The following is a 27,519-nucleotide window of genomic DNA, read 5'->3' as shown; positions in this document are numbered from 1 at the left end:
GTGTTAATGTTTGCTGTGCGCGCTGACACTATGCTTGTTATTTAGTTAGCAAGCGAATGTCTACAAGTCGATACGGCCGATAAATGTACTATGCCTACTTCGTATGGCTCTCTGCTAAATCGCTATCGCAATCGATGCTTCGCCTTTGGGGTGAAACTGCGACTTTTTATGTCCACTGCTGGACAGACTCAAAGTGGTTCTCATGTGGAGTACAAAATCTGCTGGTACTCATGAGTGGCCACTTCTGTTATAAGGCTACAAGTGCGCAGTTTCAAGCATTCTCTGCTATGGAACCTCTGCGTTCGACGCGTAGGGTCTGGGAATAGCGTGAAGCGACTCGAGCAGCGGGATAGAGTTATCCAATCTTTTTGACCACGATGGAACGTGTCTGCTTTACAAATACGTATTTCGTTATCCTAGTGCCCATACACCCTCCGCAATGCAAACAGTCCCACTACGAATATCGACCAAGGGCGATTCCAAAGTCAGATCGTAAAATCCCCACTAGCTGCAAAATAACTTAGGCATACAAGGTTTCCAATGCGTGAATAAATGTAACTTGTGTAAACTAACTATTTATTGCAATCAATTAATACTGTTTGCTTACGTCATTTCTACTCTAGTTTTCATGCACCTTCCGCAGCACGCACAAAACGTTTAACTTATACCCCTGCGGCTGCGTCTCTGCTAGCAACCTACCTGATTTTTATTGCGATAACAAGTATATGGACACTCCAGGTGAATTTCCGCCGTCGTCATCTGTCGCCGTCGCCGTGATGTTCCGCATAAAGTTGAAGTGCGATAGGATCGCGGCCGCGCACCGTGTGCTTTAGGTACGAGGGAAAGCGGAGAAGGATGACTACTTGGTGCGGCGGCGCCTTGCGCACGCAGGGAGTGGGGTGCGGCGGATGCACGCCGTCGGCTCGTGTGCGCAAAGGAGGGAGCGGCGAGGTGAAAGTGCGTTAGAAGGTGGAGGGAGAGGAAGCAGGTTGCCCCGCGTTTCCTCTAGCACTGGGGCGGCTGTCAATGTCGCGGCTGAACCCTACTGCACGCGCCCTATCTTGGAGGTAATCTGCTGTGGGTACACTGGCTATAGATCTCCTTATGTTTGCCCGTGCATACGAGACATCATGCTTGGTCGCGTAATTAGTAAGCGAATGTCCACTGCAATTTATACTACCAATAAAACTACGAGCCTTGCTTCAAGTTGTTGACTCTGCTATCGCAATTAATTCGCTTTTCAGGTGGAGCTGCGACTTATTTGCATAAAAGCCATATTAAATCTCTGTAATGAAACTTTGTACAAGTATGTTTTAATGCGTTTTTATTCTTACGGTACTTCACGCACTTTCCGGGGACTATGTATCTATCTGTCTCTCTATCCATGTTTGTATATATGTATCTATGCTTGTATAGTTTGTATTTAACCGTTTGTCTTCCCGCCTACCTAGGTCAGTGGGTATACTCAGTGGTCGAATGGGTAGCGAGCCGGGCTGCTGTGCTGAAGTACAACCATCGGGCCAACTTGGGTCACTGAGTATACGGCGATATGTACGTACAAACTTCTTTGACGCCGACATTGTAGATGCGGGACTGGGTAGGTACCGCTGTTCGAACAAACTCTTTGATGCCCACATTGAGTACTGGGTATACGCGCCACTCGGCCTGTTCTTGTCTCCAAAGAAGCTCTTTGATGCCAACTTGGGTCACTGGGTATTTGCCAGTAGGCGCGTGCCGCTGTTCAATGAACGTCTTTGATGCCAAATTGGGTATCTAGGTATGTGCCACTGGCAATATGCCACTGCACAATAACGAAGAAGATCCCTGAAATTTCTCTGATGCTGAGCGGAAGCAAACCCGCGTCACAAGGGTTCCTGAAGGACCGCTACCCGACGCATTATCAGGCTGCGTCACAAATGCATTGGGTATGTGCCGCTTTTCAATGAACACCTTTCATGCCAAGGTTTTAGCGAACTGCGCCATCAATGCACTGGGCATTTGCCGCTCTTCAATAAACCTATCGCCAACTTGGGACACTGAGTAAGTGCCACGTAGTGTGCGGAGAGCGAGGAAAGAATTCTCAGCGTTTGTAGGCACCGGCGTGCCACGCTTCTCGTCTCGGAGTCCACGCGTGGACTTCTCGGCAACGTGACTAGATGGCGCACCGTGTCCACGAAGAAGCACGAGAGAGGAGCGCGGTTGCAGCACGACACATTCGTCTGCGTTCGCACGCACTGGCACGACATGCATTTCGGACGCCATGCGCAGGATTCGCGGCGGCGGTGCTAGAAGGCACCGAGTGTTCTTAGGGAAGCGAGAAAGAAGAATCCCGCTGCAGTACACGCCTCATACATAACTCGTTTCGACGGTGGCCATACATTTTGTCGCTAAATTGATTCAGTGCTAGACGCATTTACGTCGAGAGTCGTGGTGAGATAGGTTCTGATGAAATTTGTTGTGTCTGTTTATTTTTTTTATTTCCGCAATTTTAGTTCTCTTATTTCGTGTCAAAAATAGGGGCTACAATACTTGGCGATGCTTTTGGTGACTTGTGTTCAAACGCATAATGTTCTTGTTTTGACTTTTAAAGGCTGTATGCAGTTTATTTACTTACGCTTAATAATCTATCTGTTTCTCATTCTTAAACTTGTATTAGTGGCATTTTGTTGACTTCAATCTCATCGGAGAGGTTGCAGAATTTGCTGTTTCACTGCTGTATTTTCGTTTTTCTTTAATAATTGCATTCACAGTCCACGCGCAATCGCGAAAAGCGGTTTATCCAGAATGCTGTCATAGCACTTCATGTTAGGATTCCGTAATGATTTGGCAATTTATTCCCTTTATAAAAACGGCCGGAAACGTTGTTGCCAACATTTCTAATCATACCGAATCAAGTCAAATGATCAGACGACACAGCTACGGAGTCGCCTGCTCGCTTTCGAACCTTCTGCTCTCGGGCCCGTAAACAGGCGGAGGATTAGGGGGTCCTAACCCCCCCCCCCCCCCCCCGAAATTATTGGCGCGGTTATACCTGTATACTTGCTGCCGCAACATGCATACGTGTTTTTATTGCTATGCCAATTACATAGACACTCCAGTCGAATTTCCACCATCGCCGTCGGCGTCGCCGTGTTGTTCTGCATAAAGTCGAGGGGCGATAAGATCGCGGAGACGCACCGTATGCTGTAGGTGCGAGGGAAAGCATACATGTGAGGGTGAGCTGAGAAGGATGTAGGCTTGGTGCATCGGCGTCTTGTGCGCGCAAGGGAAGAAGGTGGGGAGGGTGCATGCCGACGTTTCGCCGTTCATAAAGGGGGCAGCGGGGAGATGTGCGCGCACTAGTACTGGGAGGGGGGGGGGGGGCGAGTGGGCAGGGCAGTGCTAAGCCTTTCGGGTAAAACTGCGACTTTTTTTAGACTATACAGAACTTTTTTTAATTGTCGGTGGGAGATTGCACGATTCCAGTCCTTGAGCTGGATAACGCAAAGCATTCTACGAATAACCTAATGGCCCAGCTACTTTTGTGCTTCGGTGCATAAAATTTGTAAAAAATTAAGTGGAATAACAAAGCATTTTAACCCCGTTTGACGGCTCATATCTCGCAACCGGTGCCATCCTCAGAATTCGGTCCAAGTCGATGTGCCTTGCCAACTGATCGCCACAATTCGTAAATTGCAATATGCGCCGTAAGGTAAGTAGTAAAAAACATAATTAATGACAATTTGTTCATTACTAGATTAGACACCTTCCTAGATTAGACACACGGAAGAATGTCCGCCTTTTCCAGTAATCCTGTTCAATGAATAGAATTGTGCTATTTGCCGCAAGCGATCTTTAAATATTCTTGATAGCCTCAAAAACAGCCTGTATGCAAGTGATTATATGTATGTCGATATGTATGTATTATGCGTTAATACTATCATATGTCAACGGTGGGCTTGATTCACACGTGAGAATAAGTGAATAGAAATCTTTACAAATGGCAGCTGTTGTCCCTCGCAATACTACTCGCGAAAATATTTCCTGGGTACGCTCCTATTTACTTTGTTTTCGTGTATTTGTGGTGTTCCAGAAAATGCGTTCATAATTTCTTGAGGGAGAGGGAAGTTGTGGTATTTAGGCGATTTCGTCGGCATTTAAATTACCACAAATGCATACATTCCGTCTACGCCGAGTACGGGCTAGCAAACAGGATGTTTGTCTTCCGGTTAACTATCCTACCTTGCGCTCCTCTGTGTTTCTTCGTGTTCCTCGTCTTTCGTCTCGTTTCCTTGGCGCTGATCAAAGTTTGCTTCAAGATCATGAACCAACTAATTCGCACCAGAGTCTTGCTAACTACCGTGCAATTTCCATCTCATCTGACTCCCTCTGTGACTGGAGGTAGTAATTAGACAAGCAATTATAAAGATTAGACTAACTTTCAAACTGAAATAACCTGACGCCTGATACCAGTGCAGTACTTGAAGCCCATCGCCCCAGGAGTTCAGCACTGGTTGTAGCCATGCGAAAAGCTGAAAGTACTGCAATTTATTACATTGCGGCCAATTTAAGCCAGGTATGCAAATCAACACTGTCGTAAGAGTGCAACTGTCACGTTTTTGACAGATGCGCACGAGTGACGTGATTCTGCCCACGCGAGCGCGAGTGCACGTGGTCTGTGATAAAAGGATTCGTGATTAATTTGCTTTGTTATCGCATCCTTCCTACTCAACGAATTTCCATCACATTTTTTAAAACACTCCGTACACTCATCTCATCATCACAACTGCTTATTAATACTGCGTTTAACAAGCTAATCAAACGAAGATTGTGTAAATCTATTGTGACGTCACAATAGAATAATCATTCTTCAGAAACGAGAATTGTGGTGCACTGAGAACCTTAATGACGCCAATTATTCTTCAGAATTGTTATAATGCGCGGTCTTCTAAAAGTGACTCTCTGATCTGAAAATATATGGCGTGAAAGTATATAAGAGTTGAGTTCGCACTCTATGATGCACACCTTCTCTGTTATAAGCAATTTAATCTCAGTCATTTTCGTGAAAAGTACCACCACACAGGACCAACTGTGCAACGAAGCAGCTTAATTATCTGACACCAAAAATTGGGAATACGCAGCCGGTTTCTATCGATATTGCGAAACAATTGAAATCATTTTTCAGTTTCAAAAATGCAATGAAGTTGTACCATGTGACCTTTCGCGCAAAACAACCAGGAAGTGCGCCTTTTAAAAGCTGTTTTTATAATATTGTTCTTTGTGCACTGTGTGACATTGCAACTTGTTATCATATGCATTTACGTTTTTCAATACGCCTTTTGTATACACCTATTGTACATATATGTGCAATATGCACTTAAGCACGGCACGTATGCAAGGGCCACTGCCAGGCACAAAGTACCTGCCTTCAGCCCTGTCATCCAAGACCAAGTCGTGCCTAAAACGATGTTGAAAATTAATAAATAAAATAACCCTCGACGGTCCGTTACGACTCTGGTATGTTGCACATTTGCAGTAGACATTTGTTTTCGTGAATGTATCGCGCGTACGCAGCGACCGTGCAAACTCACCCGATTCATCCGGTCGTTCTGTTTGAACCAGCGCAGTCCGTTTAGCTCGCTTTGGCTTTCGATGAGATTCACGTTTATGAAGACGAATTCTCCGTTGCCCATTCCAAGGCTGTAAGCGAGAATCAGGACCCTCCTGACGACATCCCCGGTGCACAGGATGACGAATACTGCGCGGGAGAAAGCAGGCCGTGCAATTGTTTACGCCCGATGAAGCTTTTTAAATGCGAAGCATTTCTTGGCGAACATTTGCCATTTTGACAGTATCTATCTAGACGCCTACGTCTTTGTGCTCTTATGGTCGTTTCGTTAACTTGGTATGTACTAAAATTAGCATAGTATGACAAAAGTGTATGACGAACATAAATGATAGGTCATGACATGCGTGTCATGTAGGTGATGACAATGACTCAGCGAAAATAGATTAATACTCAAAAACCACTGGAATTGGTTCGAACTTGCGCACCAAATGAAGGAAACACTAAAGGATGATGATAAACGTCATAGTCAGGAGCATGACTCAGCAAAAATGACTGACTCATCGAAAAAATATTCACATCCAAAAACCACTGGAATAGGTTCGGGCGTGGGTACTAAGTGAAGGAAACACTAAAGGATGATGGTAGAAGTCATAGTCATGAACATGACTCAGCAAAATTGACAATGACTCAGCAGAAAAAGATTAACACAAGAACCACTGAAATGGGCTCGGACGTGCGTATTAAGAAACGAAGCACTAAAGGATGGTGGTAGAAGTCATAGTTATGAGCATGACTCAGCAACAATGACAATGACTCAGCAAAAAATAGATTAACACTCAAAAAACAATGGAATAGGTTCGGATGTGGTACCTAGTGAAAGAAAAGGCTAAAGGTTGATGGTCGAAGTCATAGTCATGAGCATGACTAAGGCGTTTGCCTTAAGGTCTCTTACACATACTTAAAGGGACTCCTAAGGACTCATGACATAATTGTCATGACTCATGACAGGCGTGACATGTAGGTCATGAAACACAGCTGCCAACATCGTTTCCCACGGACCGTGGGATCTGCCAGCTTTTAAATGCGAAGCATTTCTTGGCGATTTGCCACTTTGACAGTATCTATCTATCTAGCCGCCTACGTCGTGGCGCTCTCATTGTCGTATCGTTAACTTGATGTCTATCAAAATTTGCATATTATGACAAACGTGGATGACGAACATAAATGATAGGCCATGACATGAATATCATGACATGTGTGTCATGTAAGCCATGAAACAGCTGCCTACGTCTTGGTGCTTTCATGGTCGTTTCATTAACTTGGTAGGTACCAAAATTGGCATAGTATGTTAACAGTGTATGGCGACCATAAATGATAGGTCATCACATGAATGTCATGACATGCGTGTCAAGTAGGTCATGAAACAGCCGCCTAAAATGACAATGACCGAGTGAAAAAACATTAACACTCAAAAACCTCTGAAATGGGTTCGGACGAGGGTACTAAGTGAAGGCAACACTAAAGGTGTATGCTAGAAGTAATAGACATGAGCATGACTCAACAAAAATGACAATGACTCAGCGAAAAAGATAACACTCAAAAGCCACTCAAATGGGTTCCGACGTGGGTACAAAGTGAAGGAAACACCAGAAGATGGTGGTAGAAGCCATCGTCATGAGCAAGACTCAGCAAAAATGACAATCACTCAGCGAAATAAGATTAACACTCAGAAGCCACTGAAAAGGGTTCTGACATGGGTATTAAGTGAAGGAAACACTAAAGGATAGTGGTAGAAGCCATAGTCGTGACCATGACTCAGCAAAAATGACAATGACTGAGCGAAAAAAGATTAACACTCAAAAACCAATGGAATGGGTTCAGATGGGATGCTACGAGAAGGAAAAGCCTAAAGGTCAATGGTTGAAGTCATAGTCATGAGCATGGCTAAGGCTTTCGCCTTAAGTTCTCCTTGGCGTTGCTAAAGGGACTACTGAAGACTCATGACGTGAATGTCATGACAAGCTTGTCATGTGGGTCATGAAAAAGCCGCCTACGTCTTGGTGCTCTCATGGTGGTTTCGTTAACTTGGTAGGCTCCTCGTACACTGCTTCGCATAACATCGATTCCCACAGGGCGTGGGATCTGCTGGCTTTTTTTATACTGCAACATATCCTCATGGGACATGCACGGTTCACTTGAGAAAGTTGGATGCGAAGAAAAAAACACGAACAAAAATTGAGCACAACATGCGCATAAAAACAATGATACATTGAGTAACGACCAGCGATTGCAAAACATACAAGTTTCGAGTACCAATAAAACCGCTGGTAAGAACAAAGCAACTTCTTTGCCTAACAGAAGAGCTTCGTCAGTATGTTTTCCCGATAATTGAGGACCATTTTGCTTATGGTCGTGTGCACAAAGATGCAGTCTAGGTGAAAATTCAACATTATTTGACTAAAATATTACCGGCCAATAGCCAAGCTCGGTGCTCTGCTTGTGCACTAGCGGTATAGTTGCATTCAAACGAGTTACTCGCCGAATCGACTGCTGACACGAGACTAGGAGACTATTGAAACGCTTATTTCAAAGTTGTAGCTAAAAACAACAAATAAAAAAACACTGCGTGAGAAGAGTATATAGAAGAAGAAATATTCAAAAGTTTCGTAATCGATTAGAGTGAGAGTGGTTTAAAAATACTAGAATAGGCATAAATGAGGATAAGTGTACAAGCCATGTACAATGCAGAGTTAGCGCATGACCTGTGACAAAAGAGAATTGTCTCTGCTCATGTATGGACAGTTCAGTCCATAGCAAAGTGCATTAAATTCACTAACCTTTTAAAAGGCAATGAAAATTTTAGGTCGGGAGCTCAAGGGTAAATCACTTTTTTCAGCAACCACTGCACCGATTTCAATTAGGTTAGTTGCTTTTACAAGAGAAAGTTAATGTCTAGTGACTGTAGCAAGGAAGTCTGCCTGTAAGCTATCAGGTTTTAGAAACGTCATGAAAACTGCAAAGAATAAGAAAAGCGCAGCTATCAAGTTGGCAACTGTGTATCTCAGAAATGAAAAACGATACTACAATTATTTAAATTGCAGCTAATGATACTCCTGAAGCGGACAAACTTAATGCATTGTACACCACTCTGAAATGAAGATTCGTTTGCGAGTAGTACTTTAGAATAAGCTTTTGTAAACGTTGCAACAAGATAATGTAATCTGAAAATTCATAAACACCAATTGCCCGCTTCAATCACGGACCAGGACGAATTTTTCCTTAACTACGAAGCCTTACTATTGGGGGGAAACCCCTTTTGGGTTTTCCTTAATAGCTTCCGCTACTGTCGGGTGGTTCTACCTACAATGATTCTACTTACCGTGATTCTTCCTCCACAATGCAAGTGTCCGTTGGACTGATTTACAATTGTCCGGTTTGATGGTCTAACAGATGCAATTTACAGAACTGCGATATCTTATTTTGATGCAGAGTTAATCATTTGTAAACTTTGTGTTTGAAATTTTCCGTATCTTAGCAATTTTTGAGAACCCCTTTTAACGAAGCAATCATGCTTTATATTAAAATTGTGCTTCCTGCAGTCAGCAGAATTGATCTTTTTCCTCTCAATTCGAATAAACCTCATTCGGTTCGGTTCAGGGATTGTCACATAAAAGCGTTTCTGCGTTTTACACGTATATAAGCAGGCGGCATCCGAGTTTGCCCCGAGCTAAAGCTTCTTCCAAAGGCAGGGGTACAATGGAATGCATGTAGGCGCAGTAGAAATTTCGTGCACAGTTTGGACACTCGTAGTGGGAGTGGCTCGCCCGGAAAAGAGAGCGAAGGGTAGTAGATCGATTCCACGTGTAGTGGTATGGAGAAGTGCCGCAAAAGTCAGAAGAACACTTTCGCGAGCGGCGGCTCACTGAGACAAGCGCCCCCATTTTGTAGCTTTTTTAAAATAATATCTCATCTGATAGATGTAAGAGAGAAACGCTTAAAAAACGTGCAATACGTAAAATAGGTAGGACAAAAAAAAAAAAAAAACGTGCCCTCGCGCACTTGCAACGTGCTTCTCTTTATCTTCGAATGCAAATGAGTAAGTCTCGTGCTGTTTCTACCACTAAGCTCATCGCGCGTGAGAAATGCTTTGCAGCTCAGAGACCAACGGAAAGCGAGGCGAGCGCTTGGCACGGGTTCAAGTCTACGCTCTCGATCCTCCCGAGCTCAACCGAGCGTTTACCGCAGAGCGTAGTGCCATGGGTGAGACTTTATACTGAGCCCAAGGACACGGGTTCGCTGTGGAGTGCGAGAGCACACGCAATGCGGAATTTAGTGAGACCTTTGGATGTAGACCCTGGCTGCGCTAAATCACTCCTGCCAGCCTATTTCTTCCACGCAATTACTTGAAAGTCTCAGTGTCACTTCAGGCATGAGTGCTGCAACTTGACGGGCAATTCGTGACTGTTAATGTTGTTACGCCGCCTACCACTCGTCGCAAGTGTGTTCAAGACGCTGCGCGAAGCATGTGTTCTGTCGACTTCTATATTTCTTAAAAGTCTCACGCGCGGTTCCCTTTTCTAACGTTAACGACCTTGTGGTTTCAGTTGCGTCGGCGCGTAATTGCGTCATCATGCGCATTAAATAGTTGTGCTGCCGTTCATCAGAGCACGCAAAGAAATGCGGTAGCGATTTCTTTTATCAAGCAGAACTTTAGTGTGTTGGGGACAGAGTTGGAAATAAAGACTTTCTTGCTAGATGAAACCTGAATTTTAATAATAGCTTCGGGAGCGCCTTTACACGTGCTTGCGCAGTAAAGACAAATGTGTCAAATAATAAAAATTAAGAAAGGAAAACGAACTTATCGATGTTTTCATGGGTTTGAGATGGAGAAATTGTCATTAATCCGAATTGTGGCACGAAGATATGAAGGAAATTCATACGGGTTTCTCAGAAAGAAAGCCCTCGCATTTGAAGAAAAATGCTTCCTCGTCATAGATTTTTCTGCAAATTTGCTTCAACGTTTTCTTCAACTGCGAGCCTTTCATTCTGTTCCTTCAGCTTTGTTCTACAGTTCGGGTGAATGACATTTCTTCCTTTTCGTCTACTTTCCTCCATATTGTGGGCTTCCGCAGTAGTGATTTGCCACGTTTTTATTACTTTGTGTGGTGAGTGTAACGCGTGGTGTGACAATATCCCCATGTAGCTTTGTTTGGTATGTTTATTTTGGATGCTGCAACAAATACAGAGGGTACGCGGATACGAATGGCACTGTCGTAAACTAGTTAAATGAGATTGGCCGCTCTTAAAGCCGCCAAGCAAGGTCCCTTCTTTTCAGTTTGCACATCGGGTGCTTTCACAATTCGTCCTGACCTCCAAGGACGACCGCTTAGTCCTTCGTGTCTTCCCCCTGGATGCTGGGGCAAAACGCTTGACCACCTGCTTTTACAATTCTCATCAGTGGTAACCTTGTGCTGTTAAGTAAGTTCCAGCAGTATGGGCTCTCAATAAATTCGCTCACTGGCTTATTATTCCCAAAAGGTCGAGCTTCAAGTCATTAAAAAGGGGCCGCAAAACTGTTCTAGGAATCCTTTTAGCTACTAGACTCGACCTCTCGAATGTACTGCTACTCCAACTCTATCTGTCTGCGATGAGTTGCGGCTTGCCTTTCCACTTCGCCCTTTCCATTCGTTCCTCATCTTCAAGCCGGTGAGCGTGCCCACCTTCGGGAGATAATTGCCAGCTCTCCACCTGCGGCGCCTCCCAGTATAGCCAGATAAGTTTTTTCGGAGGGGGGGGGGGGGAGGGGCAGGGAAGCCCACAGCATAATAAAACACAAATTTCGCGAGGGAGGGGGGGGGGGGCACGTACCCCGTGGTGTAACACCACTTGGCGTCCCTCGTGGCTCACTTGTAGTTTGGGGACTTTAAACTTCACAATTTCCTTTTAATGACCTCGCTGCTACTCTGAGCTTAAATTCCGCAACTTGAATATGCATACTGAATCGAATAACTAAACAGTTAATTGTTAATTAGCGAATCTTTTTCATTGGCTGTATACACATTGCGACTTGTCAAGCATACAATGCCCGCCTCACTGAGTAATGCACCTGGACAGACCGAATCGCGCAAATGCTTCATGTGATGTTTATCCGTTTGAAGTAAAAAAAAAAAAAACTTATACAGATCCAAGGCGCATGTGAGAAAACCGATGTGAGGTGAAGCTTTAGTGAAGTGGTACTATGCAACTAACCACACAACCAACGCAGATACCTAAAACTGTGTTGAATTTAATATCGTGCAATGCGTAATTTCAAGCGTCGGAATGTCACAACTTTAATGTCAAGCAATTTTTACATTTATGCACTACACGGTTCACAAGCGCTGCCGAAATGGAAACACCAAATGAGGCGGACGCACAGTGCAAGATGTCGATACATTGATTCCACCAAGACTAATCAGGCGATGCGCGATGCTTCTCGAGGAAATAATGGTGACGAGAGGTATTGGCACAAAGAAATGTGTCACGTATGTACCACCATGAAAGGATTCTATCCTCTTTTTTTTTATTAATTTTACACAAAATGAGAGATCGGCGCTATTTATCGACCCGGCTTCTACCTTTCCTAGGGCAAGCGAAACAAAAGCACTAAAAGGCAACGTGCACTGGTGACAGTCAAATACCACCAACATTTCCAAAGTTCTACTGACAGAAAAAGTAAAATGACTCTTTGAGATAAACACAGTTCAGCAAATGAGTGAAATTGTACAAAAGAATATGAAAACACGTTCACTTCATCGGGCCTATAACGTAAAGCTATTACAATTTCTTTTTATTCCAATGTCATGGTGACAAATTTACGTAATCACCCACGCAAGCACAGGGCAGTAACCCGCTAGCGTTGTTTGAAAAGCCTAATCAAAGGCTCCACTAGTTTATAAGAGGTCACTTTTGTTTCCTTTCAAAGCGAATATCATTGGCTGCATTGAGCGGTTTTTCTTATCTGATTCACTCACAACAGGAGAGGAGCAAGCTAACTGGCGAGAGCTTCGATGGGGCCGAGCCAGCACAGGTAGACTAGATAACCGGATGAGGAGGGTGGTGCCGGTGTCTGTGATTGGTCCGCTTCCCCTTACTTTGCTTGCAGTGGCTTGTCGAAAATCGCGGCGGCGTGCAACGTAAAGTTAAGAACGCCGCTAAAATGGATCCTCATCAAGAAAGAATTGGTAGAGCGATGCCGTATACGTGCCGAAATAGCTCAATAACGTTTTAGTGCTACGCAAAAAGGTTTATTATGCGCAGATAAATTCATGCTCCCCGGCAGCTCCGAGTAGCCAGTGTCATTGCGATCGGCGTCCAGCCATCTTCTATTCCTTTTAGAACGGGGCATGTACCGGCTATTCAGAAGAAAAAAATTCAGTTTTGTTCCGAATATTAATGCATCTTTAACTTTGACGTGGCGAGTTCTCGCGGTTTGGTGACGTCACGTGACAGACGGGCGAAGTGAACGCAGCCGGAAAATTTTTGACCAATAGCATAGCGATAATGGCGAAAACTGGTATCGAATCAGAGATAATTATTTTCCTTTTGTTCGGTATAATCATTCATAATCAGTGCGCACATATCATATCAGTTGGGGCTTTTACGCGGTTTTCATGGCATCACGTTACTGACAGGCGAAGGGGGGAGGGGGAAGGGGTTGCCCAAAAATTGCTTGACTAATCGTGGAGGGCTGATTACAGAACTGGAATAGAAAAGTTTGAATAGCTTTAACATGTCGCTTTACCAGCAATGGGAATTGTTCTAGTTGTCGTTTACAGCTTCGCTGTCCTACCACCTTCACAGCGTGGACTGGAGACCATTTTTTTAAAAATGACTGTTTCCTCTATCTCTTTTTCACTTGTGTCAATGTTAATGGCACACGTCCATTCTGAAGGATTGCACAAGAATGGCACAGGCCCACTGGTAAACACTCAATGGCTAAGACAAAGAAAATTGAATAAATCAAAGAAGTCGTTAAGTGTAATGCACTATTCCATTAAGATGTATTTGTACTTGAGAGGTATACCTATCAGCCGACTTTATATGTACATATATCTATACGTTTCATGTAGGAATTTATTTTTCATTGCGGAGAAAAGCGGTGCGTTCACTCTGGCACTGCTTTGCTGCGGAGCAGACAGGGCTCATGTAAGCCTGTTTGCTGGATATTGTTTTTTGTGGATATATATATATATATATATATATATATATATATATATATATATATAGTCACTAAATGTACACGTGCCTGTGGTCATAGACCAGGTACCCTTTCTTCTTTTTTTTGGTTACAGAGAAAATGTCTAAATTGAGCTCTGCGTGCTTGCAATCGGCTTTTGATGAAGGCAGGACCCTGGCCGAAACGTCGAAATGACAATGTTTTTGTTTTTCTACGTGCGCCTGCACTTCTTTTAATTTATATATATATATATCAACGAGAGAAGAAGAGAAACCGAAAGGCTTGAGTTTTGTTAATCATGACCACTTGATTAAGAAAACGCATGTCAATGAAGCAAAGAAATGCTTAGGAGAAATTGGCTGGGGTTGATTCTGAGATGTATAAAATAATGAAGAAAGGGGAAATGAAAGTGGACGAAAAGATAACTTGCCGCCTCCGAAGCCGAACCCAGAATGCGTAATGCGGAGGTGCACGAAGGCGCTCTAACACCTAGTGTTGACATATGTCTCATAACGTTAATAAATAAAATGTTCGGTGAAAAAATAATAAAAGCTCACGAATTATACCAAAACAAAATATACCAAACGCTTTTTAGGTTGCTCCAAACAGCGTACAATCGGTTTTATTCCCGTAGAAGGCTTTAGTATTTTTTTGAATTGGTGCATGAGAGTTTCGACACCCTGCATATGCATGCATTGATACGACGTCATATGCCGCCTGCTCCCGTACATGATTACGTTTTGAAAGAATCCCAACGTATTAAAGCAGCCATACGACGGAGTGCCTTCAATTCTTCTGGTGGGTTAAGCACGCAGGAAGTAGCAGCTGTGAAAACGATGCTGTATTGGCGCGTCTAGTACGTAGAATTGAAATGATATTTTTACTCGCGCGACGAATGCGTCTAGGTCTTCGCAAACGTTAACCAATTCAGTCAGTAGCCACGGCAGCCAAATGACATGTGATTTCGGAAGTATTGCACTCCCATTTATAACCAATTGAATCACTAGCCATCGTAGCAGAAGGACATAGGATTTCAAAAGTATGGCATTTCCACGTATGGAACTTATTCAGTAGCCATGGCATCGGAAGGGAATAGGATTTTGAAAGTGTTGCATATCCACATATAACCAATTCAATCACTAGCCTTGGTGCCAGAAGAACATAGCATTTGGAAAGTATTGCATTCCCACATACAACCAATTCAATCTGTTGCCATGGCAGCTGTATGATGCAGGATTTCAAAGGCAAAGTAAGGATGAACTTAAGAGACGAGATGTGGCGACAAAAGGCTTTGCTAAGACGAAGAACACAGACAGGAGCGCATGACGCGAGCACGTTGTCCTTCGTCTTAGCTCCGAATTTCGTTTTCTACCAACTTGCGATGACTAACGGCTCTTTTATTGTGCGCTAATAACTCACAACGCTAATAAAGAAAAGAAAGGATGCTCCGAACAACACCTGAGATGGACTGCCGCACGCTTGCGAACGCGAAACGCGAGGGTATTAAAACGAAAGCAAGTTTTCGAGAAACGGAATTGAGAGGGAAACAACCCCTAGCTCTCTGAATGGAGCGTACGTATCAGTCCTAATCCTAGCCGAACATCTCTCGTGAATTGCCTATGAAAGTACCCACGCTACTGCGCAGTCGAAATCCTCGATCCACGTCTGCACCCGTAGGCAGGCACTTATTGCGTGCTACACCGCGACTGGGTCGACTACTATCACTCCCACTGTACCGCTTACGTATACTGCTATTGTACACCGGTGTTCTACTATGACTCCCAGCCACTCTGACTGATCCTTCCTTTTCAATCCTCTTGCTTCTGTATATTTACCTAGCCCGCTTCGACGCGAGAGCCCCATTCGCGTATGCAATACTAAAAGCAGCGAACGCTGGCTCAGAACCCAGGAGTTTTGCTCCCCCGTGGCAGTACTCCCAAACCCGTTGGGACGCCTCGTCGCTGCGCGCATGTTTACAGAATAATGAAGGCATCGCGGCGACATGGCGGCGCTGCCGTTTATAATCCAGCAAAGTCGCGGTGCCTGGGACGTGGGATTCCACCGAAACCGTCCCTCCTCCACACCCCCCCCCCCCCTCGCCTCCTTCCCCTCCCCCCCTGCATGCACGCCCAGGGCGCGGCGGCGTTCCGGGGACTCGAAAATTCCACGCTCCCAACGCTTTGGAGAAGCATGCATTCGGTTCGCGAGGAGGAATTATTTCGCAACGGACAGAAATTTAGCACCAGTTTGCTCGAGTCGACCTTGTAGGTTGCGCATGCAAGAATTATTTCGAGTTAGCATGTGCGTGGGGAGAGAGGAGGGTGGAAGGGATGCGACTTTCACGCAGCAGCCGTGTTGTGCTGTAATGGCTTGCAGTGTGGTAACAGGGCAGCACCTCGTTCCATATTAAAGACTGCTTCGGTATGCTGTGCGGTCATTTCGTATGCCTTCCACGTGCGTATCTTCCGTACCTTTGTTACAGAATCTACATGGACGCTGTATCAATTCCCCGTAATTTCCCTATAAAACGTACGAAAGACGTACGGAAATATTACGCGGTATACAGAACACTTCAGTCAGCTTTCTTCGACTGTTATTTGTCCCTCGGATTATTTGCGCTTCAGGATTACGCAAATATAGAGATGAACATGCAATTGAAAATTGTACGTGTACTTAGGAAGCGCCCTCTGCAGGCTTTGAAAAGATCATCCTTCATCTAATGTGGGAATTCATTTCACCGAACCACGCGATCTTAATAGATGCAAGATCGGGCTTTCGCAGTGTATCAATGTATAGTTATCTAAGTCGCCAATTTATTATATTACAGAGTTGGTTGTAAATAAATGGTCGAAGGGAAACATTTGGCTATTGGAGCATCTGTAGGCATTACGAGGACCTTTTATGATCACCCAAACTATTGTTCGATTTTAAGGAAACCAGAGTTTTACGGCTTTCGGGGAAAGGTTTGCAACCTCTAATTTTGCTCTTATTCAGTGGACATCAGTGCGTGCAGCTAAAGTTTAGTGTCTCCTAAATTACGGTTAGTTACGTATTGTACCATACAAAGCAGTGTCTTAGGTACACTTTTATGCGAACAGTTTATGACAATATTACAAATATAAAAAGCAAGCAAGGCTACTCTCCTTCTTCCACAACAATATCCTAATATGTGACGGTGCTAGCACAGCTGCAAAAGTGCACTCGGTGTAATGCCGTAGAGTACGGCATCAACTCCATGGAAGCTGTTGCCTTATGCACAAGGGCCAAGGATGTAATACTTGATGAAGACACCGTTAAATTACCCGTGAAATTTTAAACGCTTGCCGAATATTTTCCAGCGGAAAATTCTTTTCAGGTGACGATATAAACCAAGTTACGGCAAAATGGGCAGTTTGCTTATAATAGACTAGCTTCTGGTACCTGTTTATTTGCTGTATTCACATTAACCTACTGTCACATGACGTGTAGCAGCGTTATTTTCACAAGCTTTCACATGTTTTTAAACGTGTACTGAAAAGATATCAAAAGTGTACGTAAATAACCTTCTATATATAACTCGATATGTTACATAGGACTATGTTACGAAATTTCGTAAGATGTTTTTTTTTTTTCATCGTATAGTCCTCAGTTATATGCTACAAATAATAAAAAAGAAAACGTGAATTCTTTATTTGACATGACTGGCGTGAAAGCAGGAACGAACACATGTGATATAAGCAAAGTCCCTCCATGTAGCACAGCACTCCAACTTGCTAAGCCACCCGTGGGCTACAACTGGATTTAACAATGGCTCCTCTGAAATATTAGTTTCTTGTTTTTTTGTTTTTGCTTTTTTTTGCGAAACGATTGATGTATGCCTCAGGATCGACATCCACCCCGAAAGGCTTGGATGAATTTTGTCAAGTGCGTCACAATATACTATTTTTAATACTTATTCTCGGCTACTTGTTGCGTTAAACTGAAGTATTTTCTTACAGGCATAATTTTTTTTCTCGCGCACGTTTGGTTTGTTGTGGGCCTTACGTAACTGAGCAAGAATTTGTAGAAACCGAGTTTCGCTGCAATCAAGCTTGTCTTTTAGCGCTTTCGATCGCCTTTCACGATGTTTCAAGATGTCAACGCTACTTCATGAGATATTGGTTACCATAGGTGGCGCCAGCAACGCCTCTCTTTTCACACGACAACTGCGCTCGAGCGGTGATCACAACAAAAGCATTGATTAGGAATAATACAATGACATGACTTTTAAAGCTCACGTAGAGAATCAAATGTTCGCGCCGTATAAATGTTCTTTAGCAGGGGGCAACAGTGGTAGTGTTTGAGCGCGACATTCGAGACACGACGCTCGCGAACACAGCCACAAGAGCTGCAGAAACACCAAGATACAAGAAAACACGTTGGAAGAAGGGCAAGAACAATAATAAATTAAATTGTAGGGTTTTACTTCCCAAAACTATAATGTAATTATGAGGCACTCCGTAGCGCGGACTCCGAATTAATTTAGACCACCTGGGGTTCTTTAACAAACACCCAATGCACGATACACGGGCGTTTTCATATTTCACCAGCCCATATCAAAATGCAGCCGCCGTGGCCGGGATTCCATCCCGCGCACTCGCCATAGTCACTAAGTTACCCCGGTGGGTAGAACAAGAATAAGAACAACATGAATAGTACCGTAATCAGATTTAGTAACTCTTCGATATTCCCAATTTATAAGAATGCATGCAGTTCCAGGAAACTCGAAATTTACAAATAAGCAATGCCCGTGTACGTCGTACACCCGGTGCTCTCGTTTTTCCTTTGCGTATAGAATTGCACAAACGAAGCACCTATTGCGAAAGGACCGCAAACCTTCTTTCTCCGCTTCTCAAATGCGCATGCGTATAACTTCGATTCGGTAACGCGAGCCTAACTTACTTGCGCAGTCTGAGTGTCTCGTAACCGAATGTTTGCGCTGTGTTGAGTTCGGCGCTCAAACTGGTAGATATGCATACCCTGAGGGCAGCTGGACCGTTAGGGCAGCGCAGTCATCACTAGAGGCCGGTTTATAGAGTGTTTCAGCGAACACATTCAAAAATTTTAAAGGTTGCCTATGGCAGATAGCACAATCCTAGTTCATACACTGGTCTACTTGAAGCGGCGGGCATTACTTGCACAAAGAATTGAAGTGCATTATCAACTAATTACCAAAAATTCACTAATTAAGTGTTGAACTAAAAACCTTATGGCCCATATTGCAATTTACAAATTTTAGCCGTTGAGTTCGCAAGGCGGGCTTACTTGGAACGAATTCTCAGGATGACACCAGTTTCGAGATATTAATTCTCGAACTTTGCGGAGAGATGCATTATCGTTCCAGTTACGTTTGTGCTACAGTGCATAAAACAATGTTTTGTGAAGAAGAGGGAAGGAGGGAGAAGGAAGACGGGATGTGAAAGCGAAAGGTGCAGCACTTGAGATAGGTGTGCTGCCCACCGCAGCTGGATAGGCGAAAACATGTAGAGCTCACTAGGAGTGCATTCGACTGTAGTTCCGTGGTCGCTTTTTTCGGCTTCTCCGCTCTTTTCGCGGTTGTACATATATGCTAGCAAATGGCGGCTCAATTGAACTCTGCAATAGACAACAAAAAATATAGGCAAATGCTCCTTCGCTCCAGCGTGGGATAAGAAGAAAAACGCTGCGAAGAGTCAGCGATGCACAAATAAAGCGCGTAAGAAACAGTTTTTATGAAGAGTTCACGAGTCGTCACATGACTGCGGCAGCAGCTGTCGAGAACAGTTTATGCAAAAGTGCAATCTACATTAGACAAAAAACGTGTATTTTTTATGCTCGAAGAAATTTATGAAGTTCTTATAAGTGAACACTTAAGAATCTCAGAATGCGTGAAGCCGTGAAATAAACGAAAACACAAAAAAGCTCCATTCACCTCTGTTATTGCTGTGCGCTCGTTTTAAGGGGGCCAGCTTATTCTGAGTGAGAAAAGCCCAAATCTTATAACTTTGACAAAGACATTTAAGCGTACACTGTTCAACGCTTGGTTTCTTATTGGAACATTTGTTGACTTCTATTCATTAGGCATGTATTTTATCTTCTCGCATTAACTGTTCAGACATTTCCCTACGGTATTTTATATTTTTTCGTGCTCGCTCCACTTGATATGCCAGTGTAAGCAGGGAAGTTTGGCTAATTAGGATACGTTCGCTAGACATTCTCATAGTGTCAGCACAAATGTACTGAGTACCCGTGCTGACAAAAAAAAAGTAAGCGGCTTGCTCATCTGCTTAGCAGAACTTGCTAAAACCATGGATTGCACGACATGACCGCGGCCTTTCCATTCTCACAAGTGAACACTAAGCGGCAGTTTCTTACCACCAGAATCGGCTCACACATTCAATACGTGAAACAGGTCGTGCTTTTTGCATATTTCATAGTGCCCATTTGGAAGGCGATAATGCCTAAAATGAGGCCATAAGTGCCTGTTTTAGGCGTGTATAACCCACATTGATAAATCCCGAAAAATGCGGCCTCTAGTCATCACACACTATACCAACAGATGTACCCGCTGTGAATAGAATTGTTAAATACGCCATTTTATACTAACGCTACTACATCGAAATGTGATGCTGCAGTTGTTCAACGGGTAGCAGCCAGATTTTTACCACGTAGCAAGGAGCAGTCTCCGAAGCCCATTGAATAGAAGTTTTTTAATCCTTTATCAGAGGTTCAATTACCTTACGTGTTTGCCTAACAACAATAAATTAACCTGGTCACGTTTACAACGAAGCTTTCTTGGCGAATGATCCCGGCCTTTGCTGACTGCGGTTGCTGCTGCTGTCTTGACTAATCACTCACACGCAGACATTGAAAGAAATATGTGTCAGATGGAATTGGTAGAACCCTTGGTTGCCCTGCACACCTGACAGACGCTCTAACCGCTTGAGCACAACCACTGGTAGACTTCTTTCGTGGTAATGCCAACAGCTCTTTGATAGAATTGGCACTTGCGTCACGACACGTAGCCCGTGCAAGAGCACGTGCAAGTGGTGCCTGTTGCCAGTTAGGACACTGACGCAGGAACAAAATGAGTGATTAATCTACCTTGCCAATGTGTTTCGCATCGTCACACCAAACACCGGCAAACACCAAACATCATCGTCGTCATCGTGACATAATCACATCGTCGACATATCGTGCAGTGCCTTCGCACGAATGGCTGTTTGCATTTTAACACAATGGCGTTAAAGGCCCCGTCTCGCATAGAATCTAGTGTCGGCGTCGTAGCCGGCATAGTCCTTTCGTAGGTAGGTATGAATTTTATTTTACAGCTTAAGCTGTTACGGGCTCATTCCAATAGCCGTTTCGGGTCGCGATGATGCCGCCGCAGGTGGTGTCCGCCGCGTAACTGCTATCGCCGGAAACGCGAAAAAAGTACCCGATTCCCGCCGTGATCGATCCCGCGCCCGCTGCGTGGGAGCCGGATACTCTACCACAGAGCCAAGCAAGCGCTTGCTATCGGGCCACGGAAAATACCCATATATAAGGCAAGCACGCAGGGGGAGACGACTCGAGCCCCTGCTAATATGGTGGCGCAAGCTAGACTGCTGGGCAGATAGCATTACAAGCCGCAGCTCGCTGTCCACGCCGGGTGGACAGTTCAGATCGTTTTCGTCAAGAGGCAAACAGACTGCCGCGAAGGCCCTGTTGTGCGTGGTGCCCAAATTGGAGCTACTGTTCAGCCGTTCCACCAGCTTACGCTGTGACTGTGCTGCATGTGCCGCGCAGGCCTGTGACATTTTTTTGTCCGGCAAGTTAATAGGGTAGGCTGCGAAAAATATTCTATACAGCACTAAAGTTCTTCTATCACTAACGTCTTTCTCCCCCCCCCCTCTCTCTCTATCACTAAAGTTGGTCATAACTTCTCTTATATTCTGTACAAAGTTATTCCTCGGAATTTTGAGAATGACAGCCCACAAACAAATAATATGAGATAAAACACCGACAGCGCATGCCTTTCAGGTTTAATCTTCTCAGACAGAAATATTAAAAAGTGCGAAACAATAACAGAACACTGGCCCACGCAAGAGGCTGCGTTTACGAGAAAGCTCGCCTTCGTGCATTACGTTCGCCGCCAGCGTTTCCCGGTAAGCATTTCGGTTACATAAGCTGCAGTTGCCGGGAAGCGTCAGAAGCAGTCGGGGATCTTTGAATGCTATTGCGTTCCAGTTTTAAAGGTGAAGCTTAACCGTCCTCAAAACTTCGACATCGCTTGCGAATGGTGCGGTGCATAAACATAAGGTTGAACGAGTTTACCCTCTGTATAGGACGACAGCAAATACAATCGGAGCCATCAAACTGAGTTTTATAGCGTTCAATTCACTGCTTCACGAAAGCCTCGCGTCTCATGGATACCAACATGTGTGTTCTGTCTGCAATGTTGTTTCTAGACTGTCAATAGCACATACTAGAGTATGTGTATGGCTCCATTCGGATAACATTCAGATGGCACTACTCGCCAAAGATGAATAACTTTTTATTCACCATAGAATACATTTTCTACCCGCCATGGTTAAAGTCCCTATATATAAAAAGTAGCGACACTCTCCTCTTCCGCCTTCCCTCCTCCTCGTTTCTCCTCTCTTTCGCGCTCCTTTTTCGACCGTTGCGCAGCCTACACCGCTTGAAACACGTTCACTTGTTTAATTTTCGCCGCTGATCAAATTCGACGATCGCCGACTGTTCGCCGCTATCGTTGTGCTTCTCGCCAGTCGGTAGACGCTTCTCGGGCGAAAATGGCGATGGAGCGTGATCGTAAATAAACGCAGCCAGCACCCGTGGCCTCGATGGTCCACGTGATGCCATTTGGCCAGTACCCACGCGGCGTCGGCCTCGGACAGGGTGTGCGAGGAGGCGGCGGCATTCTTCAAAGCGTGACGCTACTTTTTTATATAGGGGCTTTAGCCGTGGTTGCTTAGTGACTATGGTGTTGGGCTGCTAGCACGAGGTCGCGGGATCAAATCCCGGCCACAGCGGCCGCATTTCGATGTGGTGAAATGCGAAAACACCCGTGTACTTAGATTTAGGTGCACGTTAAGGAACCCAAGGTGGTCCCCATTATTCCAGAGTCCCCCACTACGGCGTGCCTCCTTATCGGATCATCGTTTTAGCACGTAAAACCCCGTAATTTATTTAGTTTAATACTTTTTCTTTCTAATATGTTGCAAATATGTTGTATGGTATAGCAATTATGACGCGTATATGATGACTAATTGTTTTAAGCCATTCTCCCCCGCAACTAAGCCATCGATTCCTCCATGGTGTTTGGATCGACCTGCAGTGCACCTCACCGTACCAGGAATCAGAAAGAAATCTGACATGTCATCACCTGCTCTTAAACAACTCACTCTGCTCCTTTTGCACGAAAGGTACGCCGACCACGCACATATTTATACTGATGGATCGGCAACTCTCCAGTTTTCCTCTGGAGCCATGGTTTTACGAGCGAAAGCCACCACCATCAGTTTCAAGACGTGTCACCGAATGACATCGACGGCCGCGGAACTTGCAGCTCTTCGCGCTGCACTTCGTCTCGTCAGCCAAGAACAACAAATATTCAATGACTCGAAGGCAGCACTGCCGTCTTTGCTATCAGCCCTGTGACGTGGACCACTCGAACAACTCGTATTCGAGATTAGTGAACTAATCCATACCTTGACTGAGAAAGGACACTACGTGACATTTCAGTGGCTTCCAAGTCACTGTGGCGTCATAGGAAACGAACAAGCCGATAACGCTGCTCGGTCGGATCTTCAAGGCGACGAAGAGGAACCAATACCGTTATCGAGGACAGATGCCGCTCGAAAACTTCGAGTGCTCACCCGTGATATCGCGTTCTCCCTGTGGAACGCAGGAAGTTTTCAAAGCAACTGGCTGCACAACTTAGACTCCTCTCTACGCGTTTGCATCCCAGCTGGACTCTGCCGTCCAGAAGCTACCCTACTTTTTCGAATATGGCTAGGAGAGGCCTTTACTAAGTCTTTTGCATTCCGAATCGGATGGGCCGACGACGCCTCGTGTGATGACTGTGGCAGCGAGGAGAGCTCTTCGGCACCTTCTCTGTGGCTGTCCTCGCTACAATTTACAGAAACGATCGCTCGTACACGCGATAGCGCGTTTTCAACAAAGATCTCTAACAGAGGAACTTCTTTCAGAATGCCGACATCCCAAGCCATCGCAGCGGAGGGCGACGAGGGCACTGTTGCAGTTTTTAAGGGCAACAGACTTGGACATGTAGCCTGGACAGATGTTTATAGTGCTGCTGCTGTGCCACCTGTGACCGATTGTGATTGTGTTTGTGCTTCTTACTTTCTTTATCTCTACTTTGCTGTCACTTTATCTCCCCCTCCCCTCTCTCCCCAGCGTAGGGTAACAAACCGGATCTTCCCATCTGGTTAACATCCCTGCCTTTCCCCTTTCTACTGTCTCTCTCTTAAGCCAAATGCGTGTTAACAAACCTACTTCAATCCAACAAGTTCCTTTTTTTATTTAGGAACTCAGCTCGACAAATTTCCTGCACTGACTATCATTCCGCTACTCAGGGGCGCAGCCAGCACTTTATTTCGGGGGTTGTTTACAGCTTCCTGTTAATGAAAAAAATTGTCTCCAATTGCCAATAGCAGTTTATCCTCGTTCTGACTGAAATTATAGAGTTTCAGGGCTGTTCTGCAACTGAAACATCCCGCTTTTCTATGCCACATTCCGTGGCCAAACTGAACCTGTACCGCTGGCGCACGTACGCGTAAGGTCCACATTTCCGCCGAGCAATAAAAGTAATAAATTCCTGTAATAACCGACACTATGTCACCGGCTATCTAGAAAAAAAAAAACTGTCAGCCCTTTCACTGGGGTGGAGATAGAAGACCAGCGAAGCTGTACTATGGTGGGAATTATGTATTTCCAATTATGACTGTTAAGATGCGATGGTCTAATTGGTTATTTGAACTATTAAGTAATGAGAAATATATGTGATGCGGTGGTTTTATTTTATTTAGTGATCATAGGGACCATGGCCTTATGGTCGCTACGGTACACCGCCATAGGGTGTACGGCAAAGGTTGGTACATTCTTCATAAACATATCACCAACGCCGCGCGCATTCAGTGCGAACGCGGGCAAAATGCCGCCGCCATCGAGAACAGGTCTGCGCGTGCTGGTGCTGCTACATGCCCAAGTTTATACAGCTCCCCAGAATTTTGAGAATGACAGCCCATAAACAAATGTTCATGAAACAAAACATCGGGCGCACATGCCTTTTATGTTAAATCTTCTCAAGCTGTGATTGAGTCACCAGTTCCAATGCGCCCGGTTGCAAGATACGCATTTGGTGCCGCAGCTAAACGTCGCCTCCCCTCCCTCGCGTCTCCCCAAGGCCTTTCGCGCGACGGGAGAAGTCGCGTTTGCTCTCCGCCGTGCGTTCGCTCCCCGTGAAAGCGCGCGTCCCTCGCGCACTTTCACTCGCACATACAGCATACGGCCAATGTGAGTTTTTTCTACACGCGGACGCGGCCATCGGAGACTGAGCCCTTAACAATTTCGCTGTGAAAAGAAAGAAAGCACCATTTGTTTGTAACATAAGAGAGGCGTAATGTTTAGATCGACCCTATAGCGTAAAACTATTTCACTCTGATATTATTCCGTTATGCTGACGTCAAATTTACGTAACAACCGACGCAAGCATCGGGAGGTGCCCCGCAGCGTCAGTTCAACCGCCCAATCAAACGCTCTCGTCGTTTACAGGAGGTCACTTTTGTTTGCTTTCAAAAGGAACAGCATTCCCTACATTCACGCAGACAGACAGACAAGGAACTTTATTAAGGTCCTGAGGAGCCAGCCATTGGCCCCTGGCTAGCTGTTGGCTAATCCCATGTTGGAGCTGGGAGGCCATGCCTCTCTGCTCTCTCACGGGCCCTCTGGACAGCCTTGGACTGGTCTTCCTGTTAGGTGCTCGTGATGGCCTGCTACCAGTCCTCGCTGTTGTTGAAGTCGTGTAACACAGGGCACTGCCAGAGCATGTGGGCTAAAGTACAGAATTCTTCCCCGCAATCTGGACAATGAGGATCTATCTCTGTGTGTAGTTTACTCAGGAAGCCTCTCGATGGGTACGAACCTGTCTGAAGCATCCTGAGCGTACGGGACTGTGCTCTACTCAATTTAGGATGGGGAGGTGGAAAACGTCGCCACACCCCTTTGTAATGTGCCGTAATTTCATGGAACGTAAGTAGAGGGTCACTATGGCCAATAGTCTCCGAACTCGCAGAGGTCCCACCCCCGTCGCGGCGCGTGAGTTCTCGCGCACGGCGCTGAGCAATCTCACTGGAGTTCAGGCGACCCGGCAACACGTCGTCTCCCATGTGGGCTGGGAACCAAGTAATGTGGTGGACGAAGTCTATGTCTGATTTCTTTTTTAGAAGCGCTGCCGCTTCATTTGCTACGAGGCCCGAGGCGAAGGCCCTGATCGCCACGAGCGGAGTCCGTGTAAATAATCGATCGTTTGGGATCAAGCATCGCGATTGCGATGGCAACCTGCTCAGCCACGTCGACCATGTTAGTCTTTACCGAAGCCACGCAGAGAAGTTCACCCCTGTCGTTAACCGCAGAGACTGTGAATTTATCCGCACAATCATACTGGACGGCATCTACAAAGGATTCAATGCCTGAAGTGCTCTTTAAAAACGCTTTAGCTCGGGCTACTTACCTTCCCTCATTGTTTTGTTGATGTGCATTTCTAGGAAATGGATCAACGACGTAGGCACCTCTGACCTTAACATCAAGTTGTACAATCTCCCTCAGGCTGAAGCTATGTCGAAGACCAGCTGCCTCTAGAAGACGTCGGTCGGCCCGAGATCCCGAAAGTCTCACAACCTACGCAGACATGTGTGCCTCAACCAGCTCGAGGGTAGTGTTGTGCACCCGCAGCTGCATGAGTTTCTCAGTGCTTGCTGTAATGGGGATGCCCAACACTTTCTTGATGCTTTTCCGCATCAGGGTGTCTAGTTTGTCCCTCTCCGTTTTTGTCCAATGTAAGGCTGAAACAAAATAATTGACGTGGCTCATGAGGAATGCGTGATGCGCTCTAAGCAGGTTGTCCTCCCCAATCCCTCCTTTCTTATTAGATACTCACATGATCAGTCTAAGAATGCTTTCAGTTTTGGACGTAAGGTGAGCAATGGTCTTGGAATTACAGCCCCTGGAGTCAAGCAGCAACCCGAGGATTCTGATCGAGTCGACCCTGGGAATCTTCTGACCATTCCTCATATAAACATTAATAGGAATCTGGTCTAGAGGCGTTAGTCCTTGAACCCCCTGACTAGATGGCCTGTATAGTAAAAGTTCCGATTTATTCGGGGATAGCCTAAGTCCCGTTCTGTCAAGGAAGGACTGAGTAACCTCTAGGGCTTCTTGGAGCGCCTGCTCGACGGCCACCTCCGAACCTAACGGGCACCAAATTGTGATATCGTCAGCGTAGAGCGCATGTTCCACATTCGGTACAGCTGATAATTTCTTAGAAAGCCCGTGCATCGCAATGTTGAATACAAGGGGGGAAATTACCGCACCCTCAGGGGTGCCTCTACGTCCGAGCTGAAATGGTTCTGATTTTGATTGTCCTACCCTGATAGCCGCCGTCCTGCCCCTGAGGAAGGATTCCACAAAGGTAAAGAATCTACTCCCTAAGTTTAGCGCAGAGATTTCTTTG

The 27,519-nt window shown here is 45.2% G+C and overlaps 1 protein-coding gene across 1 annotated transcript in view; it reads right to left on the bottom strand.

Annotated features, from left to right (window-relative positions):
- The window catches only part of LOC119455386 (atrial natriuretic peptide receptor 1), a 177,511-nt gene extending 150,981 nt beyond the window's left edge, over positions 1–26,530 (bottom strand). Inside the window, exons 1-2 of the mRNA XM_049668976.1 lie at positions 26,521–26,530; positions 5,571–5,737 (exon numbers count right to left, since the gene is read on the bottom strand). Coding sequence (XP_049524933.1) covers positions 5,571–5,737; positions 26,521–26,530 — 177 coding nt within the window. The remainder of the gene's footprint in view (positions 1–5,570; positions 5,738–26,520) is intronic.
- Positions 26,531–27,519: the final 989 nt, after the last annotated feature.

This window comes from Dermacentor silvarum, chromosome 6 (genome assembly GCF_013339745.2).
Source record: "Dermacentor silvarum isolate Dsil-2018 chromosome 6, BIME_Dsil_1.4, whole genome shotgun sequence".
NCBI classification, from domain to species: domain Eukaryota; kingdom Metazoa; phylum Arthropoda; class Arachnida; order Ixodida; family Ixodidae; genus Dermacentor; species Dermacentor silvarum.
The sequence above is the reverse complement of the archived record's forward strand: the minus strand, read 5'-3'. Positions and strand labels throughout refer to the sequence as shown.